Source organism: Podarcis erhardii (assembly GCF_964252035.2).
Source record: "Podarcis erhardii genome assembly, chromosome: 13".
In the NCBI taxonomy this organism is placed as follows: Eukaryota; Metazoa; Chordata; class Lepidosauria; order Squamata; family Lacertidae; genus Podarcis; species Podarcis erhardii.
Window position 1 is genome coordinate 3,738,844 of NC_138502.1, and position 25,117 is coordinate 3,763,960.

General features: G+C 50.7%; 1 protein-coding gene across 1 annotated transcript in view; it reads left to right on the plus strand.

The window, feature by feature from the left end:
- Positions 1-25,117, plus strand: part of DNAH2 (dynein axonemal heavy chain 2) — a 141,691-nt gene that overhangs the window by 16,852 nt on the left and 99,722 nt on the right. Inside the window, exons 3-13 of the mRNA XM_081835573.1 lie at positions 561-655; positions 2,503-2,673; positions 3,911-4,139; positions 6,371-6,481; positions 16,759-16,997; positions 17,171-17,362; positions 19,139-19,296; positions 22,244-22,331; positions 22,604-22,809; positions 23,300-23,429; positions 24,050-24,232. Coding sequence (XP_081691699.1) covers positions 561-655; positions 2,503-2,673; positions 3,911-4,139; positions 6,371-6,481; positions 16,759-16,997; positions 17,171-17,362; positions 19,139-19,296; positions 22,244-22,331; positions 22,604-22,809; positions 23,300-23,429; positions 24,050-24,232 — 1,802 coding nt within the window. The remainder of the gene's footprint in view (positions 1-560; positions 656-2,502; positions 2,674-3,910; positions 4,140-6,370; positions 6,482-16,758; positions 16,998-17,170; positions 17,363-19,138; positions 19,297-22,243; positions 22,332-22,603; positions 22,810-23,299; positions 23,430-24,049; positions 24,233-25,117) is intronic.

Genomic DNA, 25,117 nt, shown 5'->3' on the forward strand with positions numbered 1-25,117 from the left:
CAGTTTGTCAGTGTCCTTCTTGAACTGTGGTGCCCAGAACTGGACACAGTACTCCAGGTGAGGTCTGACCAGAGCAGAATACAGTGGCACTATTACTTCTCTTGATCTAGATGCAATACTCCTATTGATGCAGCCCAGAATTGCATTGGCTTTTTTAGCTGCCGCATCACACTGTTGGCTCATGTCAAGTTTGTGGTCAACCAAGACTCCTAGATCCTTTTCACATGTACTGCTCTCAAGCCAGGTGTCACCCATCTTGTATTTGTGCCTCTCATTTTTTTTGCCCAAGTGCAGTACTTTACATTTCTCCCTGTTAAAATTCATCTTGTTTGTTTTGGCCCAGTTCTCTAATCTGTTAAGGTCGTTTTGAAGTGTGATCCTGTCCTCTGGGGTGTTAGCCACCCCTCCCAGTTGGGTGTCATCTGCAAATTTGATCAGGATGCCCTTGAGTCCATCATCCAAGACGTTGATAAAGATGTTGAATAAGACCGGGCCCAAGACAGAACCCTGTGGCACCCCACTAGTCACTCCTGCTTCTCTGCCTTTTGCCCTCCTCTTAGGAGATGTTACTTCGGTATCCTTGTACGAGATGGAGGAAGAGAGCCAGGAGGAGTTGGCTATCCCTCCCAGCCCTGTGGAGGAAGAAGCGGATTTGGTAAGTTGGGAAGGCGGACGTGTGTGTGACCTTGCCACAGGGTCAATCTCACATAGCAGGGGGAAAAGGAAGGGTTGGCAGAAGCTCCCAGCTGGACCCACTTTTGAAGGACAGTGCTTGTGTGTGTGAGAGTGTGATCCAGTCTTTTTGATGCTCTTGCCACGCTTGAAAACTTTAAACTACTCCTGCATAGCTGAAGTCTGTGCAGGCTGAAACAGGTGGTGGGAACGACTGAACCTCCAGGTCTCTTTGCCCTCAGCGTTTAAGAGTTACGGATCAGGTGCTTTTCTCTCTGTCTGCCTCTTGTTTCTCTATCCCAAACTCGGATGTGTTCCTTGACAAGCAGCTGCTGCACCCTGTCACGGAAGCAGCTGTCTCAGTTCAGTGGAAAGACCCCCTTGGCTGGGCGACTTCTGCCCTCTCCAAGGCTGCAGGTGCCAAAGGTTCTTGGCCCTGCATGTGACTCCTTTCTGCATTTGGCTAGCTGTCGATGCCAAAGGGAGAGGATGCCTTTCCCGGAGGGAAGTGTTGCCTATCTGACTCAGGTGACGTCCGGCTGTTGCGAGGCCCAGATTCTTCCTTTGACAGAGACGCCCTGAACGGGAGACCAGAAAGCAGGCGGGTGCCTGCATGGAATGTTCCACAATTTTGTCACATTTGGGCTAGGAACATCTGGCTCTATGCTTCCATGCCAGATGTTATGCTAATTTGATCCTGATTTCCCAGGTTTTTCTTTGAGAAGCTCTTGGGAATGAGAAAAAGAAGTCTTAATGCGTTTTGAAAAAAATACATACACTTTCTCTCTCTCTCTCGCCAGGACCAAAGAGTGGCTACTGCCCAACTCCCTATTTCCTTCTTTTTCAGTCTGCGCTGCTTCTACCCTTAATTTTCTTTTTCCCCTCCCCCCCCCCATTTACCTTTTCCTGCGCCTGGAACTGTGTTGCCTTAATGACTGAGCGCCATGATCTGCGGAAGCTCTCTGGAGTGACTGTCTTGCAATCATCTTAACAAATTAGCCCTCTTCTCTCTCCCTCTTTGAGTGCCCCGGTGGGGGTTTGGCTGAACAAGGGGAGGCGGAAGAAGATTGTGAGTCTTGGACTCCCAGTTTTCACGAGGCAGGCCCCCGCTGGTGACTCGCATGAGTCATTTGTGTCGGGGTGGGGTCGGGTGGGGGGTTTGAACTGCGGAAAGCGACAGGTTTTGGGGCGAGGCTTGTCCCCGCATCTTGCAGGGCTGGGGGAGCCAAACTGAATGGTATGGGAAACGTGTGCCTGATTTTTTTGTTACCTAAATAGGAGCCTGTAGGGCCGGATGATCAGGACCATGCCAGGAGGGGAAATGTTTTTTCACCGTTCCCCCACCCCCTGCACCCCACAGTCCTGATGAAAATTGCCCCAGGAGTGGCTGCTGTTCTTGGGATGTGGAACGGAATGAGTCCCCGCCCTCCCTGCGTGGTGTTGTCCTGATCAGCAGACCCCCCCCCCCAACACTTGCTATTTAAAGAACAAGAATCAGACACAACAATTGCATGCACCGATTTTTGCATGCCGTCTAGTTTGCTCCGATTCAGAGGCAGGCTGCTTTTAAACTGGAGGAGTCTACAGCCTCAACCTCCATGAACTGTTGTCATCTCGTGTGGCCGCTCACACCTTAGACTCAGTCTGATGCAATGGAATAGCAGGCCAGGCTCTGGGCTTGTATGGTTCCCAGTCCTGCTCCTAAACACGTGGGATGGGGGGGGGGGAGACGGTGCAATCCAACGCGGTCTCTGCAAACGGCTCGTCCTGTCGGATGCGCACGCTCTGCCTCCCTTTGCTTGAGCTTGGCCTCTTCCCCTTTTCACTCAGAAACCCTGCATTGAAAGCCGGATCGCCTTGTCTGGCCTCAGAGATGAGATGTGGACAGAGGACCACAAGGCCGCCATGGATCAGTTTCTGAAGGACCCCACCCAGCAGATGCTTGTCTTCTACATTGACGACTTTGCCGGCTTGAAAGTGGAGCCGGTCATGCCATTCCAGGTTGGTTTGGCTCAGTCTGTCACGGACCCCCTGAGAGGCTCCTCTGTGTGTTTGGTAGGGGTAACAATGTGGGAAGGTTTTCCGTTTCCTCCGCAGTGCAAAAGCGTAAGAGCACCCTGCCCTGGGGCTGAATCTGATCCATCTAACCTGGTGGCAACATCATGCTTCCAGGAAGCCCACTAGCAGAGTTTGGCCCTCTTCCCCTCTTCTTTGCCTTTGGCACCTAGTATTCAGTGATATACTACGGGTGGCGCTGTGGGTAAAACCTCAGCGCCTAGGACTTGCCAATCGTATGGTCGGCAATTCGAATCCCCATGGCGGGGTGAGCTCCTCTCGTTTGGTCCCAGCTCCTGCCCACCTAGCAGTTCAAAAGCACGTCAAAGTGCAAGTAGATAAATAGGTACCGCTTTACAAGCGGGAAGGTAAATGGCGTTTCCGTGTGCTGCGTTGGTGCAGGCTCGCCAGAGCAGCTTTGTCACGCTGGCCACGTGACCCGGAAGTGTCTCCGGACAGCGCTGGCCCCCGGCCTCTTAAGTGAGATGGGCGCACAACCCTAGAGTCGGACATGACTGGCCCGTATGGGCAGGGGTACCTTTACCTTTACTGCCTTTGAACCTGGAGGCCCCATCTATCAATAGCCACTGATCCTGAATTTCCCTGGTCCTCTAAATAAGTGGGACCTTTCCAGCCTTTGATACTTCATTAGTAGGTTTCCAACTGGCCAGATTTTATCAGGAGTTTTTTAATCCCTTGCCGACAGGGTGTTTGCCTGCATAGGGCATAAGGTGGCTACCTTTGTTTCAGTCTTTCTTCTTCTGAAGGTTAGTCTCTTTGCTGTTCTGTATCTCAGATTAAATTACCCCAGATTCCCAGGCTCATGTTTCCCAAAAGCAGTGGGGAATCCAGTTCTTAATTAAAAGCAAAAGGTTGCATGTTTGTTTGTGACAACCTGCCACTCAACCTCTGCCTACTCCCAATTTATTCTCTGGAGGCATTTTGCCTGCACTCTGGAACAAGTCTCTGCGGCAGGCACCTGTGCTGTGGACGGATGTGGCAGTTATGGGGCTGTAGCAGACACTCTGGCATCAATCAGCCCCAGTGGTCCAGTCCTGGGCACTGAAAATATGTGTAGACTAGACTCAGGGCAGTTTAGAAGCTCGGTTCCCAGAGCTGGAGCTCACTAAGATACGTTTCTGCTGATGACCCTTCCATCTCTAACTCAGCATTGTCCCCGCAGGAGCAGAAGCAGCTCACTTACTTCATCCGCCAAGAGAACGCAGAGATTACAGAAGAGAACTTCCACGAGGTCGTCCAGTTTGGCACTGTCCGGAAGCCCTACATAGATTCCTTGATCCGCAATCTCAACGCCGTGTATCTCCCCCAGCTCTTTCGCAAGTCAACCTGGCCCGAAAGCATAAAGAACGAGTTTTTCTCAGAAATTTACCACTTTATGACCTCTCTCACAGGTAGGACTCCCCTCCCTGCTCTCCTCCCTTCCTGGATCTGACTTTTATGTAGGGCTGGGCTTGCCATTTTACTGAGTTCTAACTAAGACCTCCCTCTAAAGATTTGCCAGATCAAAAAAGGAGATTCCAACTGAGCATGGTGGTGATTGCCGTTCAACAGTGGGATGGTCTACCCCGGAGGGTGTTCATTGGAGGTTTTTAAACAGAGGTTGGATGGCCAGCTGTCAGGGATCTTTAGCTGTGATTCCTGCATTGGACTCAGTGGCGTAGCGTGGGTTGTCAGCACCCGGGGCAAGGCAAGTAATTTGCGCCCCCTAACCCGGGGCAAGGCAAGTAATTTGCGCCCCTAACCTGCTGCCGCTGCCAGCTTCTTCTTGTTGCTGCCTGGTCTGGTCTCGTGTGGTTCTCTCCCGCGCTGAGCGCTGCGCTGGGCAGCCGCTGCACTGTCCCTCCCCCAGATAGTCCCTCCCTCGCTCTCTCTCCGCTCCGCACCGCACCGCACGCCTGGCACCCTCCCCCTCCACAGTGGGCGGCAACCCGGCAGCTCGGATCGGATTTGCACAGCCAGCACTGCAGTGAGAGAGAGTGAGTGAGCCAGGTAGGGGCAGAGAGCTGCGAGTGCGCCCCCCCCCAATGTTGCACCCGGTGCGGCTGGCACCCCCTGCACCCCCCACGCTACGCCACTGATTGGACTAGATGACCACTGGGTGCCTTCCAACTCTAAAATTATATGATAGTTCAGTCAATCTGCAAAATTCAGTACACCTCACACTCCCTAATGCACATCATCATGGCTGCCTGGCCCACAGTTTCTCAGCCTCAGAGCTCTTCCTGCTGATATTTCATTACCCATCCTGTTCTTAGGCCATGAGAGGAGGTTTCCCCCAGAAGTTGCACCCTTTCTCAATATTCTATTGCTGACACCTTTCCTTTGAGCAGGTGGAATGTTGCTCTGACATCACAGCACCACCGCTAGTGGTTATAGAAGGCCATCCTATTCTCCAAGAAATGCATTGCTGGCAGCGACGACTGTGGTGCGCTGCTTGGAGGCCGGTTCTGCTGTCTCCTCAGTAGCTCCCCCCTCCATGCCACCTCTACACCCATCTCTTGGTGAATAGGAGGTGCTACTGGGCCCCTCCTACCCACATAGATCATTATTCCCCCCTTGATCTTGATGTAGATCTCCACTCACCATTTCATCCCTGCCCAGGGTGGGGTGGGACACCATTTTGTGGCTCGCCTCAGGTGTCAAAATGTCTTGGGCCATTCCTGGGTTACTGGGTGGCTACCTGACCAACAGAAAACAACCAGCCTTTTGCCCAGGTTTACCCATCAGATTGCCAGTATGCTTAGTGCAGGCATGGCCAAACTTGGCCCTCCAGATGTTTTAGGACTACAACTCCTATCACCCCTAGCTAACATGATCAGTGGTCAGGGATGATGGGAATTGTAGTCCCAAAACAGCTGGAGGGCCAAGTTTGGCCATGCCTGGTAGTGTCTTTGTATTCACAGAGTTTCTTGGTGCCTTGGTCTTTCCCCCGGTCACCCTCAAACTTGTGCATGTCGGAATGTATCCCTGCATTTCTTCTTATTATGGAAGGCATTAGGGAAGCTGAGCGCATTTGCTTAAACGTGCCACCTGCATAAATTACTCCCATGAGGTTTGGCTTTCCCACACAGCTTGGGACATTGGGTCAAGGGAGAGGGCTGTGCGGTAGCAGGTACAGTGGTACCTTGGGTTACATACGCTTCACGTTACATCTGCTTCAGGTTACAGACTCCGCTAACCCAGAAATAGTGCTTCAGGTTAAGAACTTTGCTTCAGGATAAGAACAGAAATCGTGCAGCGGCGGCGCAGTGGCAGCAGGAGGCCCCATTAGCTAAAGTGGTGCTTCAGGTTAAGAACAGTTTTAGGTTAAGAACAGACCTCTGGAACGAATTAAGTTCTTAACCCAAGGTACCACTGTATGTCAAATGCGATGACTGTTGGCGCCCTGCTGAGGAACCATAAACCATGTTTCCTGTTTTGTGTCTTATGAGAGACCCCTTCCTTCCTTCCTTCCTTCCTTCCTTCCTTCCTTCCTTCCTTCCTTCCTTCCTTCCTTCCTCCCCCCCTCCCCTCCCCTCCCCTCCCCTCCCCTCCCTCCCTCCAAGACCCCCCACAAACAGCAATTTGCCAGACCGGTGCCTTTCTGCTTTGTCACTCTTTCTCCATCTTTGTCCCTCTCTAGACACTCGCTCCAAAATGAGGGGCCGCACCATCCTCTACATCCCAATCGAGTCCCTGACCATCAAGACGGAGATGGCCTTGAAGGACAAAGCCCTGGTTCAGCGGCTGGAGAGTGAGTGGCGGATCTCTGGGGACTTGGGCCCTGGAGGTGTGTGTGGGGGGAGTGGTGGTAACAGGATCAGCAGGAGAGGAAGACAGCTGATGGGGAGGATGAAGCTTGACCGAGAGGCTTGCCAGCCGAGCAGCAGTGCTTGGACTGTAAGTGAATTAACCCCTCGCAGCATATGAGCTGCATCCATCATTCCCAATCACAGAAAACGGGTTTGTCAGGCTGTGAACGTCTGCAGGGCCCCTTTGTGGGGTTATTAGTTCTGCTGCAGGCGTTTTCTGTCAGGAAATGGAAGTCAGGGGCGTGTTAGGCCTCTCCCTAGCCCTCCATCCTACCTTCACGGGTTGCCTCCTTGGTGAAATTGCTCCTCTCCTCTCCTCTCCCCCATCCCACCTCCCATCTAAATTCTGCACCACGCACAGAACACAATGTGCAAATGGAGAAAACAATGGCACCGGGATGACCCACACACAAACGCACACTTTTCTGCATTTTTTAGAGCATTCCTTATTAGAGCATTCATTTTTCCATCTACGCTGGCAAGATCTGGGGGAGATGTGCAGGCTGGGAGAGAGAGAATGATTAAGAGGCCTGGGAGCAGACAGGCTGCCATGTGTCAGGAAGAGAAGAGAATGGCTGCAGGGCCCAGAAATTTCCTTCAAGCGCTGCTTGGATCCTTCGATTTGTTGAGTAGACTTTCATCTGTCCAAGGACCAGCCTTCTAGAGGTCTGTTTTGGAGTCCATGTGGTAGGATTTGAAGTGAGCGCGAAGCATTTCCTGCCCTTGTGCCCATGAGAGCTAGAGGCTTGATCTATTCAAACAGACATAAACCTTTCCTCGACTCCATGCCCAGCACAGGCCACCACAGTGCTTCCTCCCTGTGGGTTTGGTAGGTGCAAAGGAGACACTGTAATCCGGGAGATGCAGTAACACCTGTGTGCTTCAGCAATTCCCCTTGAGGTTATGAAATTAAAAGACGCCTGCTTCTTGGGAGGAAAGCAATGACAAACCTAGACAGCATCTTAAAAAGCAGAGACATCACCTTGCCAACAAAGGTCCGTATAGTTAAAGCTCTGGTTTTCCCAGTAGTGATGTATGGAAGTGACAGCTGGACCATAAAGAAGGCTGTTTGCCCAAGAATAGATGCTTTTGAATTCTGGTGCTGGAGGAGACTCTTGAGAGTCCCATGGACTGCAAGAAGATCAAACCTCTCCATTCTGAAGGAAATCAGCCCTGAGTGGAAGGACAGACCCTGAAGCTGTGGCTCCAAGACTCTGGCCACCTCATGAGAAGAGAAGACTCCCTGGAAAAGACCCTGATGTTGGGAAAGATGGAGGGCACAAGGAGAAGGGGATGACGGAGGACGAGATGGTGGGACAGTGTTCTCGAAGCTACCAGCATGAGTTTGACCAAACTGCGGAAGGCAGTGGAAGACAGGAGGGCCTGGCGTGCTCTGGTCCAGGGGCTCACGAAGAGTCGGACACGACTAAATGACTAAACAACAACAACAACAACACAACAAAGATAACAAATAATATTCCGTTCTCTGGAATGGTGGAGCAATCCATTGAGGAGCAAGTGCTGATAATTTGGGGAGAGAATGAGGAACTCTCAAGAGCAGGCATAGGCAAACTCAGCCCTCCAGATGTTTTCGGACTACAATTCCCATCTTCCCTGACCACTGGTCCTGTTAGCTGGGGATCATGGGAGTTGTAGTCCCAAAACATCTGGAGGACCGAGTTTGCCTATGGCTGCTCAAGGGAGCTGGAATTTAAGCAGACTGGCCAACCAATTCATAAACTCACCATGGGGGATCTTGTGGTTTATGTTATAATTCTTTTTCGCAGCAAGTGGACTCCACTTTGTCCAGCATCCTATTCTCACAGTGGCCAACCAGATCCCTTCAGGGTACCCCCAAGACCTGGAAGGCCAAAGCTCCCCCCCCCTTTTTAGCTTCCAACAACTTACAGCTGTCAACAGACCACCCATAATAACCTCAGAAAAGCACAGCAGCTGCACCAGATCCAAAGGCCCAGTGCCTACGGAAAGCCAGAAAGCGGGACCAGAGTGCAGCAACCATGCACTCTCCTCTTGTCACCATCAGCAACCAGCTTTCGATCCTGGAGGCTGCTGCACGGCCATCTTGAAGGGTAGCCATTGGTAGCTTTCTCCTTCTGCACGGTATCCCCCCCCCCATCTTCCTTTTAAAGCCATCAAAGCCAACAGACAACCCTGCACCTTACTGAGTCATAAGCATTCATAAGGCACCTCAAAGAGCATCTACCCACCGGCTGAAGCAGGAAATCTTGTGGCAGTGAGTTCCAGAAGTAAATAATGCCCCGTGGGAATAAGAACTTTTATTTCATCTTTTCTGAATCTTCCGCTGATCCTGTTTCATAGGGTGACCCTACGAAAGTTCCACTTTTCCTCACTTTTTGCACATCATGCACAATTTTATAAACCTCATGTATTATGTGTCATACCAGTTTCCCTCCTCCCAGCACCGCCCCCCTTCCTCCCCCCCCCGAAGGCTGCCTTGTGACAGGCGGGCGGCTGATGTATAAGATGCTAGTGGGGGTGAATCATTCTTCGCCCTTCTCTCCAGCACCTTTTCTCCTCGGATCTATTAAAAATCCTGCTTTTGTTATTATTTTGGGGGAAGAGGGCTGGTGGTGGTGACGCTGAGGGGAAATGTGCACACACCAAAAATCTCGAGAATAAGAATGTGGGGTGGGAGGGAGAGGAACTTTGGCCCTTCATCTCAAATCAGAACCGTGTGTGGTTTTGTTCTCGAGGTACGTGGAGCCCACTGCTTTCACCACTACGGGTGCTTCCAGACAGGGTTGATTGGACGCGGGTGGCGCTGTGGGTTAAACCACAGAGCCTAGGGCTTGCCAATCAGAAGGTTGGCGGTTCAAATCCCCGTAGCAGGGTGAGCTCCTGTTGCTCGGTCCCTGCTCCTGCCAACCTAGCAGTTCGAAAGCACGTCAAAGTGCAAGTAGATAAATAGGTACTGCTCCGGCGGGAAGGTAAACGGCGTTTCCGTGCGCTGCTCTGGTGCGCCAGAAGCGGCTTAGTCATGCTGGCCACATGACCCGGAAGCTGTACGCCGGCTCCCTGGGCCAATAAAGCGAGATGAGCGCCGCAACCCCAGAGTCGGCCACGACTGGACCTAATGGTCAGGAGCCCCTTTACCTTTACCTTAGACAGGGATGATATCTCACAAACAGGCTCCGAGATCTGATTTGTTCTGTGTCCACATGCACGCAGTTGAAGTCTTTCACTTTCCGTAGCTGTGCTGCGGTTTCTTATCCACACCAGTGGGCTGTCCTCGATTGAATCTTTCCGTTTACTGGCTCCTCCCTTCAAGGACAACACCACCCTCCACTAACATTTCCGCAGGTGGCACTGTGGTCTAAACCACTGAGCCTCTTGGGCTTGCCGATCAGAAGATTGGCGGTTCAAATCTGCACAATGGTGTGAGCTCCCGTTGCTCCGTCCCAGCTCCTGCCAACCTAGCAGTTTGAAAGCACACCAGTACAAGTAGATAAATAGGTACCACTGCGGCAGGAAGGTAAATGGTATTTCCGTGCACTCTGGTTTCCGCCACAGTGTTTCGTTGCGCCAGAAGCATTTAGTCATGCTGGCCACATGACCCAGAAAGCTGTCTGTGGACAAACACCGTCTCCGTCGGCCTGAAACCCCATAGTCGCCTTTGACTGGACTTAACCGTCCAGAGGTCCTTTACCTTTTCTTACCCCATTATGGGCAATTTCTGAATCTGCGCACATGGACCTCTAAATAATAATAATATCACAGTAAGTGTGGAAGAGCAAATATCGTCAACCCTTAGCTGTCATGTTTCGTGATGAGCAGAATGGAGCTTGTGCTTTTTGGCGGAAGTGGCAACGTTGAGCAAGGTGGACTGATGGTTGGACTCAATGTAAGGCAGCTAGCTGTGACACAGCTCATTCCTTCATGGGATCTCTTCATCTCAGGTCTGGCCACTGAACCTGCCCCAGTTGGCATCCTGCATATTTCAAAGGGCTGCTCTCCGAAATACAAATGGTTTATGCCCTCCATTTGTCCCTGCTGCTCAGCCCAGAGCACCTATTTTCTTTATCCCAGCACTCGAAAGGTACACAAGGGGAGGCATCCCTGGATGTTTTTTTGCCAGAGCACACCCTGGAAAGCAGCAAGGGACACCTTTGCTATTCTGGGTGTTAAAAATGCACAGTACTTGGTTTTATTTTACTGCTGTTTTTAATGGGCACATTACCCATCCTGAGCCTTCAGGGTACGGATGCTTTGAGATGCCTGTTCTGTCCTTTGTTTTCCTTATCTTGCCAGGGTCCCTCTCTGCGCCTTAAGGGAAAGGGCACAACCTGCCTGCTCCAGCCTATTCATCTGCCTCAGGGCAGAGAGGAGAGAAAAACCCAATATATATATATATATATATATATATATATATATATATATATATATATATGCTTTCGTAGATTTTCACGGGTACAGGAATGCAGGTTTTGGTGTCCTCGGGTGTCTTCCCGTGTAAAAGTTGGGGTGTCTAGGCGACGTTTCGACGAGGTCTCACTCGTCATCTTCAGGCTGGTGCTTTCGGCTTCTTGTTACTGGAACAGAGCTGGATCTCAGTGTTTGAGTTCCTATAAATACTGTAGAGGGGGTGTGGTGTATAGCCTCCAATGTTCTGGGCAGAGAGGAAGTTCCCAGGCTAGTGTGCCTTTTCTTCTTTTGTTCCTTAATTACTTGAGAGATATCTTGAGTGATTTCTTGAGTGATATCCTGAGTACCACTTAGGTGGGTCATTAGGTGTGGATTAGTTGTTAAAGTCTTTGTGTCTTGACCTCTTGAACTTTGTGAAGAGTTTTCCTGAGAAGATGGCTGTACTGTACTTTGTTGTGCTCTGGCTTGGCTTCGTGTATAGGGGCGAGCTGTGGTTTTGTGGTTTTTTCTTCTTTTTTGACGGCATTCTTGTGTTCTGCGGCATTCTTGTGTTTTTTGCACCAACCAAAAAATAGCCAATATCCTCAGAAACCCCAAGGATAAAATCCAGTTGGAAAACCAAGGGATCTATGAAATACCCTGCAAAGTCTGCCCAGCCACGTACATTGGACAAACAAACAGACGAATAAATGCACGTATCGCAGAACACAAGAATGCCGTCAAAAAAGAAGAAAAAACTTCCTCTCTTTTCCAACACATGAAAGAAACAGGACACGAAATTAATTTTGCAGATTCCAAATTGCTCTTTAACACGGAACATCACCACAAGAGAATAATCATGGAAGCCATCGAGATAGAGAAACACCCTCACAACATGAACAAGCGTGACGACACATCCCGCTTGCCAGACATCTGGAAATTAGCCCTCCCCACAAAAACTGACACCAGATCCAGAGGCACACAGAACGCCAACACCAATCAACCACACCAGACCCAAACCCAGACCCTCTCCACAGATGAATTACAGACACCATCCAGTAGCCAATCCATGGTGGCACCTCCGGATGCTGCACCCCCCTGCAATCCCTACACAGACCTGGCTGACACAAGCCACAAAACCACAGCTCGCCCCTATACACGAAGCCAAGCCAGAGCACAACAAAGTACAGTACAGCCATCTTCTCAGGAAAACTCTTCACAAAGTTCAAGAGGTCAAGACACAAAGACTTTAACAACTAATCCACACCTAATGACCCACCTAAGTGGTACTCAGGATATCACTCAAGAAATCACTCAAGATATCTCTCAAGTAATTAAGGAACAAAAGAAGAAAAGGCACACTAGCCTGGGAACTTCCTCTCTGCCCAGAACATTGGAGGCTATACACCACACCCCCTCTACAGTATTTATAGGAACTCAAACACTGAGATCCAGCTCTGTTCCAGTAACAAGAAGCCGAAAGCACCAGCCTGAAGATGACGAGTGAGACCTCGTCGAAACGTCGCCTAGACACCCCAACTTTTACACGGGAAGACACCCGAGGACACCAAAACCTGCATATATATATATATATATATATATATATATATATATATATATATTTCTCTCTCTCTCTCCTCTCCACCCCTTTGCTCAGGAACTTCTTGTAACCTCTCTTAGTGCATTTTGAGTGACATTCTTGGGTTGGGGGGGGCACTTTCTTCCCCACCCTCCCAGAGTTCCCCTTTGAAGTGAAACCGGGGCTTGCAGAGCCCAAGAGAGGCTTGAGAACTGAACCAGAGCAGGCCTTAAATGCGGAAAAGGCACTGGCCGAGCTGCCACTTGTGGCCATACGACAGGTGGGGGGCATCACAACTGCCCCCCCCGCTTTCCCGACGCAGTGGTCGCCTGAGGTGATTTCTCCCTCAGCTGTTCTCCTCCAATACTTCTGGTTTTGGAGCCAAGTTGAAGGAGAAATTACCTCAGGGGCATGCGTTGCAGGGAGAAAAATCTCTGGGGGTGCGGGCACATGGCACCCCCATATGGACCTTCCTTTTGTGCTTTGAACTCAGCCTCCTGTGTTTGAAGAGACAGGCCCGTCGCCATCTTGTGCGGCTTGTCTCTCTGGGCCCGTCCCGCCATCCCATTGCCCCAGCTGCGTCTCGTCCCCTTTGTCTCTCCCAGGGGCTGCTGGTTCTGTTACTGCCCAGCAGGCAGAAAAGAAAAGAAAGGCTGAAGCGCCGGCGAGAGAAATCGCCAGTCAGATCCGGCGCAGCGGCTCGTTTGTTCCGCCCTGCGCAAATTCAATTGAACATCTCGCTACGGACAAGGGGAAAAGATGTTGACTGAATTATGCAGCGCGTGTGTCTCTATTAGGAATAATAAAGCAGAGCCTGGCAAAGGTGTGTCTCACCAGGGGTTGTTCAGTCCTTTTCTTCCGTATGCAAATGGCAGAGGAAGCCCACCGGGGGAGCCTGCTGGGCCTGGGTTGCCCCCTCAGCCGCTGTACTGCATGAGGGACATGTCAGACATCCTGTTCTGAAGGTGTGGGCCCACAAAATGTTCTTGTGTGCATAAAAATAAATGCCACAGATGTACAGTCATACCTCGGGTTGAAGTTGCTTCAGGTTGAGCGTTTTCGGGTTGCACTCCGTGGCAACCTGGAAGTAACAGAACGCGTTACTTCTGGGTTTTGCCACTCGCACATGCGCAGATGGTCAAAATGACGTCACGCACATGCGCAGAAGCGGTGAATCGCAATCCGCAGACGCAGGTTGTGTTCGCTTCAGGATGCGAATGAGGCTCCAGAACGGATCCCATTCGTATCCAGAGGTACCACTGTATATTTTTAGTGTTGGACAGCAGCCTGCCCCTACCTGCCCCTCCAGGTGTTCTGGACTACAATTCCCATCAGCCATAGCTGACTGTGGCTGATGGGAGCTGGAGTCCAAAACATCTGGAAGGAGCAGGTTGGGGATATATTGTCATAAGAGCACCATCCCTCGAGGGATCTGGGCCTGGCTTCTTTTCCCCACTGCCTGGATGTACACATGGCCTCCTGCAGGCCTCTCCTGCCCCAACACAGGTGCAGCTGCTTGCGTTTCCTTGCTGTTGCTGCCTTCGGCTTTCTTCTGGCGTCCAGGAGAGGCGGCTCCTTCTTCGCTCTGCCTCGCTTGTGGCGTTGCATAAATTGCCATTACCGTTGGCTTTTTCCAACAAAGGAAAATAAAAAGGCCTTTTAGTAACAACAGGCATTAATTGACCCGTTTTTTGGATTGAACGCCGCAGCACTTCAGTATGGCCCAAGCTCATTTGGGCATGTGGGGGGAATAGACTCCAGAACGTTCTTATCTCTCCTCGATTTTGTAGCTTTTAAAACACAGACACACACGCAAAGCACAAAAGGGAGACGACCCGTTCATCTTGTGCCTTGTTTTATCTCCGAATTTGAGTATAGGAATTTTTTTCCCCCAAAGCATAAAAGTGGAGCGTGCCCCTTTTCAAAGTTTTAAAGCATTATGTAGAAATCCCCCACTGCCATAGACAGATGGAGGATTTGAAATTCACATGATTGTCCCATAATGAGAGGCCTGTGCGGTTGGCAGCACCCAGCCTGCAATGTTCGCCGCGCGCATTAAAATCTTCCCATGGCTGGATATTTTGCATGGCAATGCATGCTTGGGTTAAGCATCCAATTGGCTACCTTGGGGTCGTCTCTTGTGTGACTAAAACCTCAGCTGTTATCAAGCACTTAGAGATACTTGGCTATTCTAATCCCTGGGCTGTGTGATTGTCTTACCCCTGTAATTTGGCACAGAGACTGCAGCTTCCACGCTGCGATACTAACTCTTCCTAGATGGCTGCTCTCTAGCTATTAGCCTCTTCCATTCCAAGAGCGGGGGGGAAAGCAGCAAACTTGGTGAGCTTCAGGTGCCACAAACTCTCCCCACAACTGAGGCCCTGCGGCTCCTTTCGGCAGTTTCCTCTTCCGGGGGTTCTCATGCACCTGGAAGTGTTGCCCCCCCCCCTCTTTCCGCAGCCAGCGGAGCCCCTTTTATGATTCAGACCTGCAGGGCCCCCTCCTCTTAGCTCTCCCCCAGAATGCACTTGGACACGATGCATTTGGGATCTATCAGACAACAGACCGCAAAGTAGAAGGTAATTTCTGCACGAGCCCAGGCGCAGCAGCCAAAGTCCCATATTAAAGAGCAGGGATGGCGGCGCATTTAGGCAAGTGTCAGAGCCTCGTGGGCAGAAGGGCTGGGACAAAGAATTTGCCGCGTTTCCCTCTCCTTTCTGATGTACAGGAGGAGAGCGACGTAGTTCGAAAAACATCAAAGCCCCGACAGCGCCTCCATGGCTCAAAACAGTGTGCGTTCACACAGAATGAAGACAAATGGCATCAGGTACTCTTGGAGGGATCTCGACCCCCCTCCCAAGGAACATGCCTGATTTCTGTGTGACTCACCCTGTCTCTTTGTATAAGAGTATATTCTCCACCCAGGGGACTCTGTGCAGTGAAGCCATAGCATGATATATCCCAGAATTCTTTTTCTGCTTTCCAGAGTGGAGACAGATCTTCTCTCTCTCTCTAGCAGACACTCCATGAGGTCCCTCCACATTTCCACTCCTGCTCAAGCACTGCAGCGATTAAAGTGTTTTAGGCGTTGGTGAAGCACCAGTTCTTATGCACATGTCCAGAGACTCTTAACCTGTGATCTTCTCTCTTTTCCAACTGTGTACTGCATTGATCCATAGGCAACTCAAACCATGCCTTAATGTTAAGCTGTTAGCAGTCAGTTCACCAGTCTGGTGGATTTAACCGTGCTGAGCGTCAGGTGAGGCATGTGTGGCTGCCCCACACATTCACTGAGCAACTTTGGGTTAGGCTCCACTCTCTGTCCTCACACATGGCCGGTCAAGGCAACTGCTGCTACTATGAAAACTGGTCAGGACCTTTTGTGCTGAGGCAAAGCATATATATATGTATACAGGGGTGAAAGGCCCCAGAGCCTACAATGTGAGCTGATTCCTGAAGCTTGGCAGACCTGGGGGCCATCTGATTTTGTTGTTGTTGTTGTTTAATCGTTTAGTCATGTCCAACTCTTCGTGACCCCCTGGACCAGAGCACGCCAGGCACTCCTGTCTTCCACTGCCTCCCGCAGTTTGGTCAAACTCATGCTGGGAGCTTTGAGAACACTGTCCCACCATCTCGTCCTCCGTCGTCCCCTTCTCCTTGCGCCCTCCATCTTTCCCAACATCAGGGTCTTTTCCAGGGAGTCTTCTCTTCTCATGAGGTGGCCAAAGTATTGGAGCCTCAGCTTCAGGATCTGTCCTTCCAGTGAGCACTCAGGGCTGATTTCCTTCAGAATGGAGAGGTTTGATCTTCTTGCAGTCCATGGGACTCTCTAGAGGCTCCTCCAGCACCAGAATTCAAAAGCATCAATTATTCGGTGATCAGCCTTCTTTATGGTCCAGCTTTCACTTCCATACATCACTACTGGGAAATCCATAGCTTTAACTATATGGACCTTTGTTGGCAAGGTCAGGTCTCTACTTTTTAAGATGCTATCTAGGTTTGTCATTGCTTTTCTCCCAAGAAGCAGGCGTCTTTTAATTTCGTGGCTGCTGTCACCATCTGCAGTGATCATGGAGCCCAAGAAAGTAAAATCTCTCACTGCCTCCATTTCTTCCCCTTCTGTTTGCCAGGAGGTGATGGGACCAGTGGCCATGATCTTCGTTTTTTTGATGTTGAGCTTCAGACCATATTTTGCACTCATCTCATCTGATTTTCTTTTCTTTTGATTTTGATTTGCTATTGCTGCTGTTGTTCCAGCATCCATGATTCACTGGACCCGGCAGATCAAGGAGGTTCTGAGGGCACAAGAGGCTGTGGAGAGCAGAGAGAGCTCAGGCCCGCTGGAAGAGATTGAGTTCTGGAGGAACCGCTGTACAGACCTCTCCGAAATCAGCAAGCAGCTCTGCCAACAGGGCGTGAAGCACATCGAAACCATCCTGGCCTTTTCCAAGTCTTCTTATGTGACCCCTTTCCAGCGGCTTGCCAAACAGATCCAGGTGGGTGCAGGTTGGGTAGGGCAGGGTGAGAATTGTCACAGGAAAGGGGGTTTCAGTTTCTTCCACACCAAGCCCTTCCTCCAGTCTGCCTCTCCTTCATGGGAAGGGTTCAGGAGGAGGTTGAGCCGTGTCTGTGTTCAGTCCTTCTTTATTGCTCTGTGGTTGCTTTGCAGGATGGATCAGAGCAGGCCCAGTCAAACCTCCGATTCCTCTCCATCCTGAAAGAACCGTTCCAGGAGCTATCCACCCTTCGCCCCCAAAACATCCCCGAAAAGTTGCCTCACCTCATCAGCCTCGTCCGAATTGTGTGGGTCAACTCCCCGTACTACAACACCCGAGAGAGAATCACAGCCCTGTTCAGAAAGGTGAGGACTGCACTTCTCTCTTCGAACCTAGACCATTTCCTTCCTTCTAAACAGGTTTTTTTAGCCTGGAGAAGAGGAGGTTAAGGGGTGATAGGATAGCCATGTTCAAATATATAAAAGGATGTCACATAGAGGAGGGAGAAAGGTTGTTTTTTGCTGCTCCAGAGAAGCGGACACGGAGCAATGGATCCAAACTACAAGAAAGAAGATTCCACCTAAACATTAGGAAGAACTTCCTGACAGTAAGAGCTGTTCGACAGTGGAATTTGCTGCCAAGGAGTGTGGTGGAGTCTCCTTCTTTGGAGGTCTTTAAGCAGAGGCTTGACAACCATATGTCAGGAGTGCTTTGATGTTGTTTCCTGCTTGGCAGGGGGTTGGACTCGATGGCCCTTGTGGTCTCTTCCAACTCTAGGATTCTATGATTCTATTCTAGGTTTTACTAGTACAAATAACGTCCAAAGCAAGCTGTAAAATCTAGCATAAAATAACAGCATAAATGTTTATAGATAGCAAAAGTCTGTCTGGGCTTCTGAGGGAGGCTAAGCCACACAGGAATTTATGCCCAGCTGCTCTGACCTGCTTCACAGCCTTGACCCAAAACCCTTCGCCATCTCTCCTTCTCCTCACCTTGGAACTGGTGGTCATCAAAGTTTTGTTCCTTCCATTCTTCTCCATATCCCAAACCTCACTATCTTTTTGCTCTTGTGTGGCCCAAATCCTTTGCATCTGAGCTTCCCTGGTATGTCTAACCAAGCTCTCCCCTTTAGGCTGCTTGTCTGCCTGTCTCTATCCTAGAAGCAAGCTAAGCATATGCTGTTGGTCCAGGCAAGAGTAGGATGGTTAAGCCTTGTACAATTTTGCCTATAAGCCTATCTTCAGTTTTATTCCTTAATGCCATTCTGGTGTTGGTAATGATGAACATCTCTTCTTTCAAACCCAGTTCTCTGGCTCTGCTTATTACCTTCCCCGAGTAACTGAAGTACGGTAATTACCTGGGGTGCAGTGCAACTTCCTGAAATATGCCCTATATGTTCAAGAGATATTTGAAATATAAATGCTTTTAAATAAAATCAAATTACTCTGGATAAAAGATCTCAAAAATCCTATCTCTGTGTTATCATGTGTAGACACACGAGTTAGCGTGTAACACATGATAAAGGACATGGGCAGGCTTGGTAACATATATGAGAGGGAAATTGCCATATGGGAACATTGGGCAATATCAGTTGTTTTTTAAGGTCTGTCTAAAACAGTGGCAGGGACGCGGGTGGTGCTGTGAGTTAAACCACAGAGCCTCTTGGGCTTGCTGATCAGAAGGTCAGTGGTTCAAATCCCCGCAACGGGGTGAGCTCCTGTTGCTCGGTCCCTGCTCCTGCCAACTTAGCAGTTCGAAAGCACGCCAGTGCAAGTAGATAAATAGGTACTGCTCCGGCGGGAAGGTAAACGGCATTTCTGTGCGCTGCTCTGGTTCACCAGAAGCAGCTTAGTCATGCTGGCCACACCAGCTCCGTCAGCCAATAAAGCGAGATGAGCGCCACAACCCCAGAGTCGGCCATGACTGGGCCTAATGGTCAGGGGTCCCTTTACCTTTAAAACAGTAGTAGCTAATCTGTGACTTTCCAATTGTTGTTGTTGGACTACAATTATCATTCCTGACCATTGGTCATGCGGACTGGAGCCAATGAGTGATGGAGTCCAGCCACAGGTTAGATGTTCGTGGTCCTAAGGATTAACTTGGAGGTGGTGCTGAAGTGGCCTCTCCTGACTTCTCCCTAGATGAGCAACAAAATTATCCAGATGTGCTGCAAAGACATCTCCCTGGACCGGCTCTTTGAGGGCTACATCAACTCTACCCGGCAGACTCTCCATGGCTGCATCTCATGCATGTCCTCTTGGAAGGACAGCTACCAGCACGCTGCTCATATGCACAACAAGTAAGAGGCCTTGGGCTGGCAGTGGGTGTTGGCCTGGGAACAGATGGGCTGCCATATCCCGTGTCAGGCTGCTGACCTGGAACATTTGCTGAAGGATGCCACCGGTCACTGGAATGTCCAACGGTGTATTTGCAAGACCGAATGTCCTTTATCTTACTAGCAATTTAGTCTCATTACATCTCCTATCTCCACCTTAAATTCTTCACAACATTCTCTCTTTTCAAAACACATTGCTTTCCCACAAAGGAGGCATGGAGTGGCAAAGTTACTTTTGATTTCAAGGCAACACTTTGGTTCTGAAAACAGAGAATTAAAAATAAAATAAAAGTTCTTAACATTCCCTTGATTATTTAAAACTTCCTTGGCTCAAACAATTTGTGCATGCTTTTTCTTCTGCCTTCAGTGGTTTAATGATTGACTTTTTAAACCCAGAAAGTAGCTTGCCCACCAGATGTAAATTTCCACCGGCAGACAGAGAACCCTCTCTCAGTCATAAATTATAACCATCTCAGATATAATTAGAGAAAGGGAGGGTTTTGCAGACCCTATGCCCATTAGGGCTTTTATGTGGCTTTGCGCAAGATGTTTATTCCTCTGCTCATAAGCCATTTAACCCTGTCCATGTTCCCAGGAACTGACAGCTTCTTGGTCTCTTGACGTAGAACACAGCTTTTTCAGAGCACCAGAGGTTAATCTCCTGTTCACTCTTATCTCTAGAGTGAATTTGATAGCCAAATGTATGCCTGGTTATCATCAATCACCATGTAATAATCTCCACTGGCAACCTGCTGACAGAAGGTTTCAGTCCGCCAAGTTCCTCTCCCGGATGTCCTGTGCCTCATGGACCACTTTCAGTCGTGCTGCATTCGAGGCCCATTGCCCTCCTACTTGCCTGAAAGATACCCCCAGCCAATTTCCTCCATGCTCTGGCTCTGTTGGTCTTCCTGCTGTGTCAGATGACCTCCTAGCATTGGCTTGTGTCCGTTCTAGGGACAGGAGGCCTGGGGAGAGCTAAGGTTGGGCAGGGTCCCCCTGCCTTTCCGCAGCATGGAGCTGAGGAGCCACGAAAGAAAGGGAAGGCCCATGTCCCAGGGCTTATAGCACCTGCTTTGGTCCTAGGTTGAATCCCCGGCATCTCCAGGTCCGAAACCCAGGAGAGCTATGTAGATGATTCTGAGCTAGATGAACCAGTGGTCTGACTCAGGAAAAGGCAGCTTCCCCTGACAAGGGGCAGAGCTGAAAGCAGTTTGCAAATGGGATCAGCTTCTTGCACTCACCCCCGCATACACCAGCGTTCAGTGGGTTGGGAGGTTTCACGTACTGTTGCCAAAAAAATTGACCTGAGGCTACGACAGTTGGAGAAAAGCAATGTGTGTGCACACCACAGGGAAACCAAGCCCTTCCCAAGCCATTTTCAGCTCTTCCTTTAAACAATTTTGTACTACAGTGGTGCCCCGCAAGACGAACGCCTCGCAAGATGGAAAACCTGCTAGACGAAAGGGTTTTCCGTTTTGGAGGCGCTTTGCAAAACGAATTTCCCTATGGGCTTGCTTCGCAAGACGAAAATGTCTTGCGAGTTCCTGTGGGGTTTTTTCCCCTTCCCCCCCCCCTTTTCCTAAGCCCTAAGCTGCTTATCAGCTGATCCGCTAAAAGCCGCCAAACCGCTAATAGCGCTAATCCGCTAAGCCGTCAATGGGCTTGCTTCGCAAGACGAAAAAACCGCTATACGAAGAGCCTCACGGAACGGATTAATTTCGTCTTGCGAGGCACCACTGTATCCCCACCCCCATTTGATCCCGCAGGAGGCAGTCATAGCCCCCAATCCTTTAAAAGAGGATTCAACAAGTTCATGGAGGTGCGGGCTTTCGGTGGCTCCTAGTCACAACGGCTGTGCTCTTTGTCAGTGATGCTTCTGAATGCCAGTTGCTAGAAACCGCGAGAGGGGAGAGTAGCTCTTGTCCTGCTTGCATCTGGTTGGCCACTGTGTGGATGCTGAACTTTTTGGATCCAGCAGGCTCTTCTTATGCTCTTATTGACTGTGTCTGTTATTTCCTTCTGCAATGGCCCCCATGTTCTCCAAGCAGCCACACAGGCTGCCTAGGCTGCTCTCGCCTGTCCTTCAGTGGCTGCTTCCCTGCCAGTCGGCTGGACCTGTGGAGAACCAGCCTGCTCCGTGTCTGTCAGGTGGATATTGTTTGAGCTGCAGCGAGAGGAGAGCCGTGCGGGGCGGCTTAGCAAGGTCCCCTGCTTGCCCCTCACCCGGATCCCCGTGTCAGCTGATCCCTGGCTTCTCTGGCTTCCGTTCTGGCCCTGGCTGTCTCTCCTGTTCCCCGATTCTCCTGGCTGTACTTCAGAAATAATGCAACATAATCTATCATTATGATTAGGGATGTCAGGCTTAAGTGGGTGCCTGGTCCTTGACAATTAAGTCTAAGTGTTACTTGTCTGCTTCAAATTCAAATTAGTGGGGCTGGATCAATATCGTAAAAGATATAAAGACATTTAACATGCGAGCAGCTCTGATGCAAGGCAGGCACGGCCAGGCCTGGATTAGGCACTCAAGCCGTGCTCCTGGGGCGAGGATCTCATATGTTCCCAGAGCTCTTTGATTAGATGATTTCTCCAGAACCCTCTTGCCTGCGGGGGTGGGTGGGAAGGGGCGGGGGAGAGAGAAAGACAAACAGGGGGTGACTGGCTGGCTATCTTTCAGCTTCTGTGTTCTTTCCCAATATGCTTGGACTCTGTCTTGGAAAGGGTTCCATTGCTTTTTGTGTTCCCCCCCCCCCCGGATCTATATGGTCACTGGATGCACCCTCATCCTGTTTCTGACCCCTGTATGCCCCCTACTTGTATGGGCAGCCCCTTAGGCTGGGTGGGAACAAGGACCCCTTGCCCCTAAACATGACAAAAGTCATCTGTTCTCCTAACTATGCGTCTCCTCCCACAGGCTTTCTGGGAAGGGCTGGGTACTGGACCAGACCAGCATCTTTGCCCAGGTCGATGCCTTTGTCCAGCGTTGCAAGGACCTCCTGGAGGTACGTGGGATGTCACAGCAGAAGTTCAGGTCTCAGAAATTCATTCCTTCTCTGATGTGTCCCCTGTTGCTTTCCCCATTTGGAAAGATCTGTGGGTGCGCGCGGCTTTGGTAACTGGGCTGGGTCTTTTGAAGAGGAACACTAGGCCCATATGATTTGGGATCTGCCCAAAACACCAGGTTGCCTGACTGGGGATCTCCACAGGCTTTAGCCTTCCCCTGGAGGGCAGAGAAATATCTGTGAGGGTTAGGGATTTTATGTCTGCCCAATAGGTCTGCGAGAGCCAGCAGCACTTTGCGCGCTGGGAAGACGGCAAGCAGACCCCGCTGCCCTGCTTCTTTGGCCAGCGTGGACCCCAGATGACCAGGAGCCTGCTGGAGATCGAGGAGACCTTCAACAAATACCTCGGCCAGCTCCGCAATGTGAAGGGGGGAATCCTGGATGTGAAGAACACCTCTTGGCATGAGGACTTCAACCGGTGAGAGATCCCCCTGGCTGTCCTTGAGCTGGGAGGGCTGGCAGGAGACAAGTCTTCATTTGGGTCCTTCATTCAGTGTACAGAAAGAGGGAGGGAGCAGAGGATGCTGGGAAAGCAAGCACAGCATCTCCTGAGGCAGAGCCTGCTGCTCCCAGTCAGGGCACTGCGCTCTCAGGGCACACTCAGAGCCAGTGTGGTGTAGTGGTTAAGAGCGGTAGTCTTGCAATCTGGTGAACCGGGTTCGATTCTCCGCTCCTCCACATGCAGCTGCTGGGTGACCTTGGGCCAGTCACACTTCTCTGAAGTCTCTCTGCCCCACTCACCTCACAGAGTGTTTGTTGTGGGGGAGGAAGGGAAAGGAGAATGTTAGCCACTTTGAGACTCCTTCGGGTAGTGATAAAGCTGGATATCAAATCCAAACTCTTCTTCTACTCTACCTTCTCCTTCCAACGTCCTCTCCCTTCTCTCTGTGAATCCCTGGGGGCATCAGCTTCCGTGCTGGCATCAAGGACCTGGAGGTGATGACCCAGAACCTGATCACCTCCGCTTTTGAGACCGTGAAGGACGTGGAGCGTGGGGTGGAGATCCAGGACATCTTCCATCACTTGTCATCGCGAGAGGTACTGCTAGCGACGGGCCCTCCGGCTGAATCTGAGGCAGGGCTGAGCTCTGTGGAGCTGGAAGGAGGAAGGGAGCATCGAGCTATCAATGGGATAAGACTATCAATGGCTACTAGGCATGGCGGCCTCCAGTGGGGGAGCTGGCACACCTCTGAACACCAGTTGTTGGGGAGCTCAAGTGGGGAGAGGCCTACTGAGCTAATTCCTGCTTGTGGGTTTCCCTTGGGGGCATCTCATTGCCCCCTGTGAACGCTGGTTGCTGGACTCGTTGGGCCTCCTTTAGTCTGATCCTGGCTCTTCTTACAAGCAACTCTGAGTGTGGGCCTCTTTGCTCACAGTGGGCTTGAACATCTCTGTGGCATGAAAGTAGAGCTTGAGCAGGTATCACCTTGGACAGAGTTCAGCCTTCTGTGCTGTTACAATAGGAGCCAGCGGTTAGGTCGGTTGGCTGCTGGCTCCCAATTTGACCAGCATCTCAAGAGCTTCAGGGAGGCCTGAGCCAAGGAAATGCTTGGGAGTTTCAGGAGGACCTCGGAAGGTGGTCCATTCCAGCGGGGCAAGGGTCGGTGGCTTCTCATTGTGGGAAGGGCATCCCACCAGGCCTCTTTTCTCTGTCCCAGGCCATCAAGCGCACCTTCGACAAGAAGACGGTTGACATCTTCATGCTGTTCAACAGAGAGCTCTCCCTGGTCAACAAGGAGTTGAGCAAGCGGACCCCTTTCCTGCCGCCACACATGTGCCATTACTCAGGCCTGGTCCACTGGATGCGCGCTCTGCGACGGCGCATTGAGAAACCCATGAATGTAAGGCTCTTGCTCTAAGGACTGCAATAGACCACAGTGGCCGGCAGGGCTGGTTCCCACCATTAGGCAGAGTGAAACGTCCGCCTCGGGCGTCAGCTGCTGAGGAGCAGGTAGTGGACTTGGCTTTGCGTGCTACGCAACCTGTTCTGTTTCGTGTGAGCAGGAGTCAGCAGGACAGGAGTGGATTAGCATGCTGTCTCCAGGCCCACCAGGATTGCATCAGACATGCTGGTCACTTCCTTTTCCTGCTCCGCCTCGGTCAGAACTGTTTACATAGAACTGCATGCTTGGAAGGGACCCACAGGGCCCTGGAGTGCAGGAATCACAGCTTTTGCTCCCGCGGTTGTGAATCATTCTCCTGTTCCTGTTAGGTTAGCTTTGCTCCTTTTCCTCTACCATTTCGCTCCTTTCCCCTGGCCAGGGTACCAGGCAAGGTGCAGACCTGGCAGAGGCTAGCCCTCCCCCTGATCCTGGCTCTTGGCTTTGTTGGGTGGAGGCAGGGCATACGGTATCCGCAGGATATCCACCTTGGTATTCTGTCCTGCACTAGTGAAACAATGCTCAGTGATTTAGAGACTGTCCTGTCCTACAGCAATGCACGTCTCCTTCACATTAGTCTTGTTTTGCTTGGGCAGAGGGTGGGAAGGTATTCCTCTCCAGCCCTTCTAAGATTATTTTTTGGCGGGGGCAGCTATCTGCAGGTCAGCAAAACAACGGGCCCTTGGCATGGTCGCGGCGGCTGTTCTTTATTCATCAAGCAACCTCATCAATTTTTTTTGTCTATTTCTCAGCTATTTACCTCTATAACATCCTCCGTCTCTGAGTTCCATCTGACAGGTTTAATTATACGTTGGGTAGAAACAAAACGGCTTTTCCACCATCAAT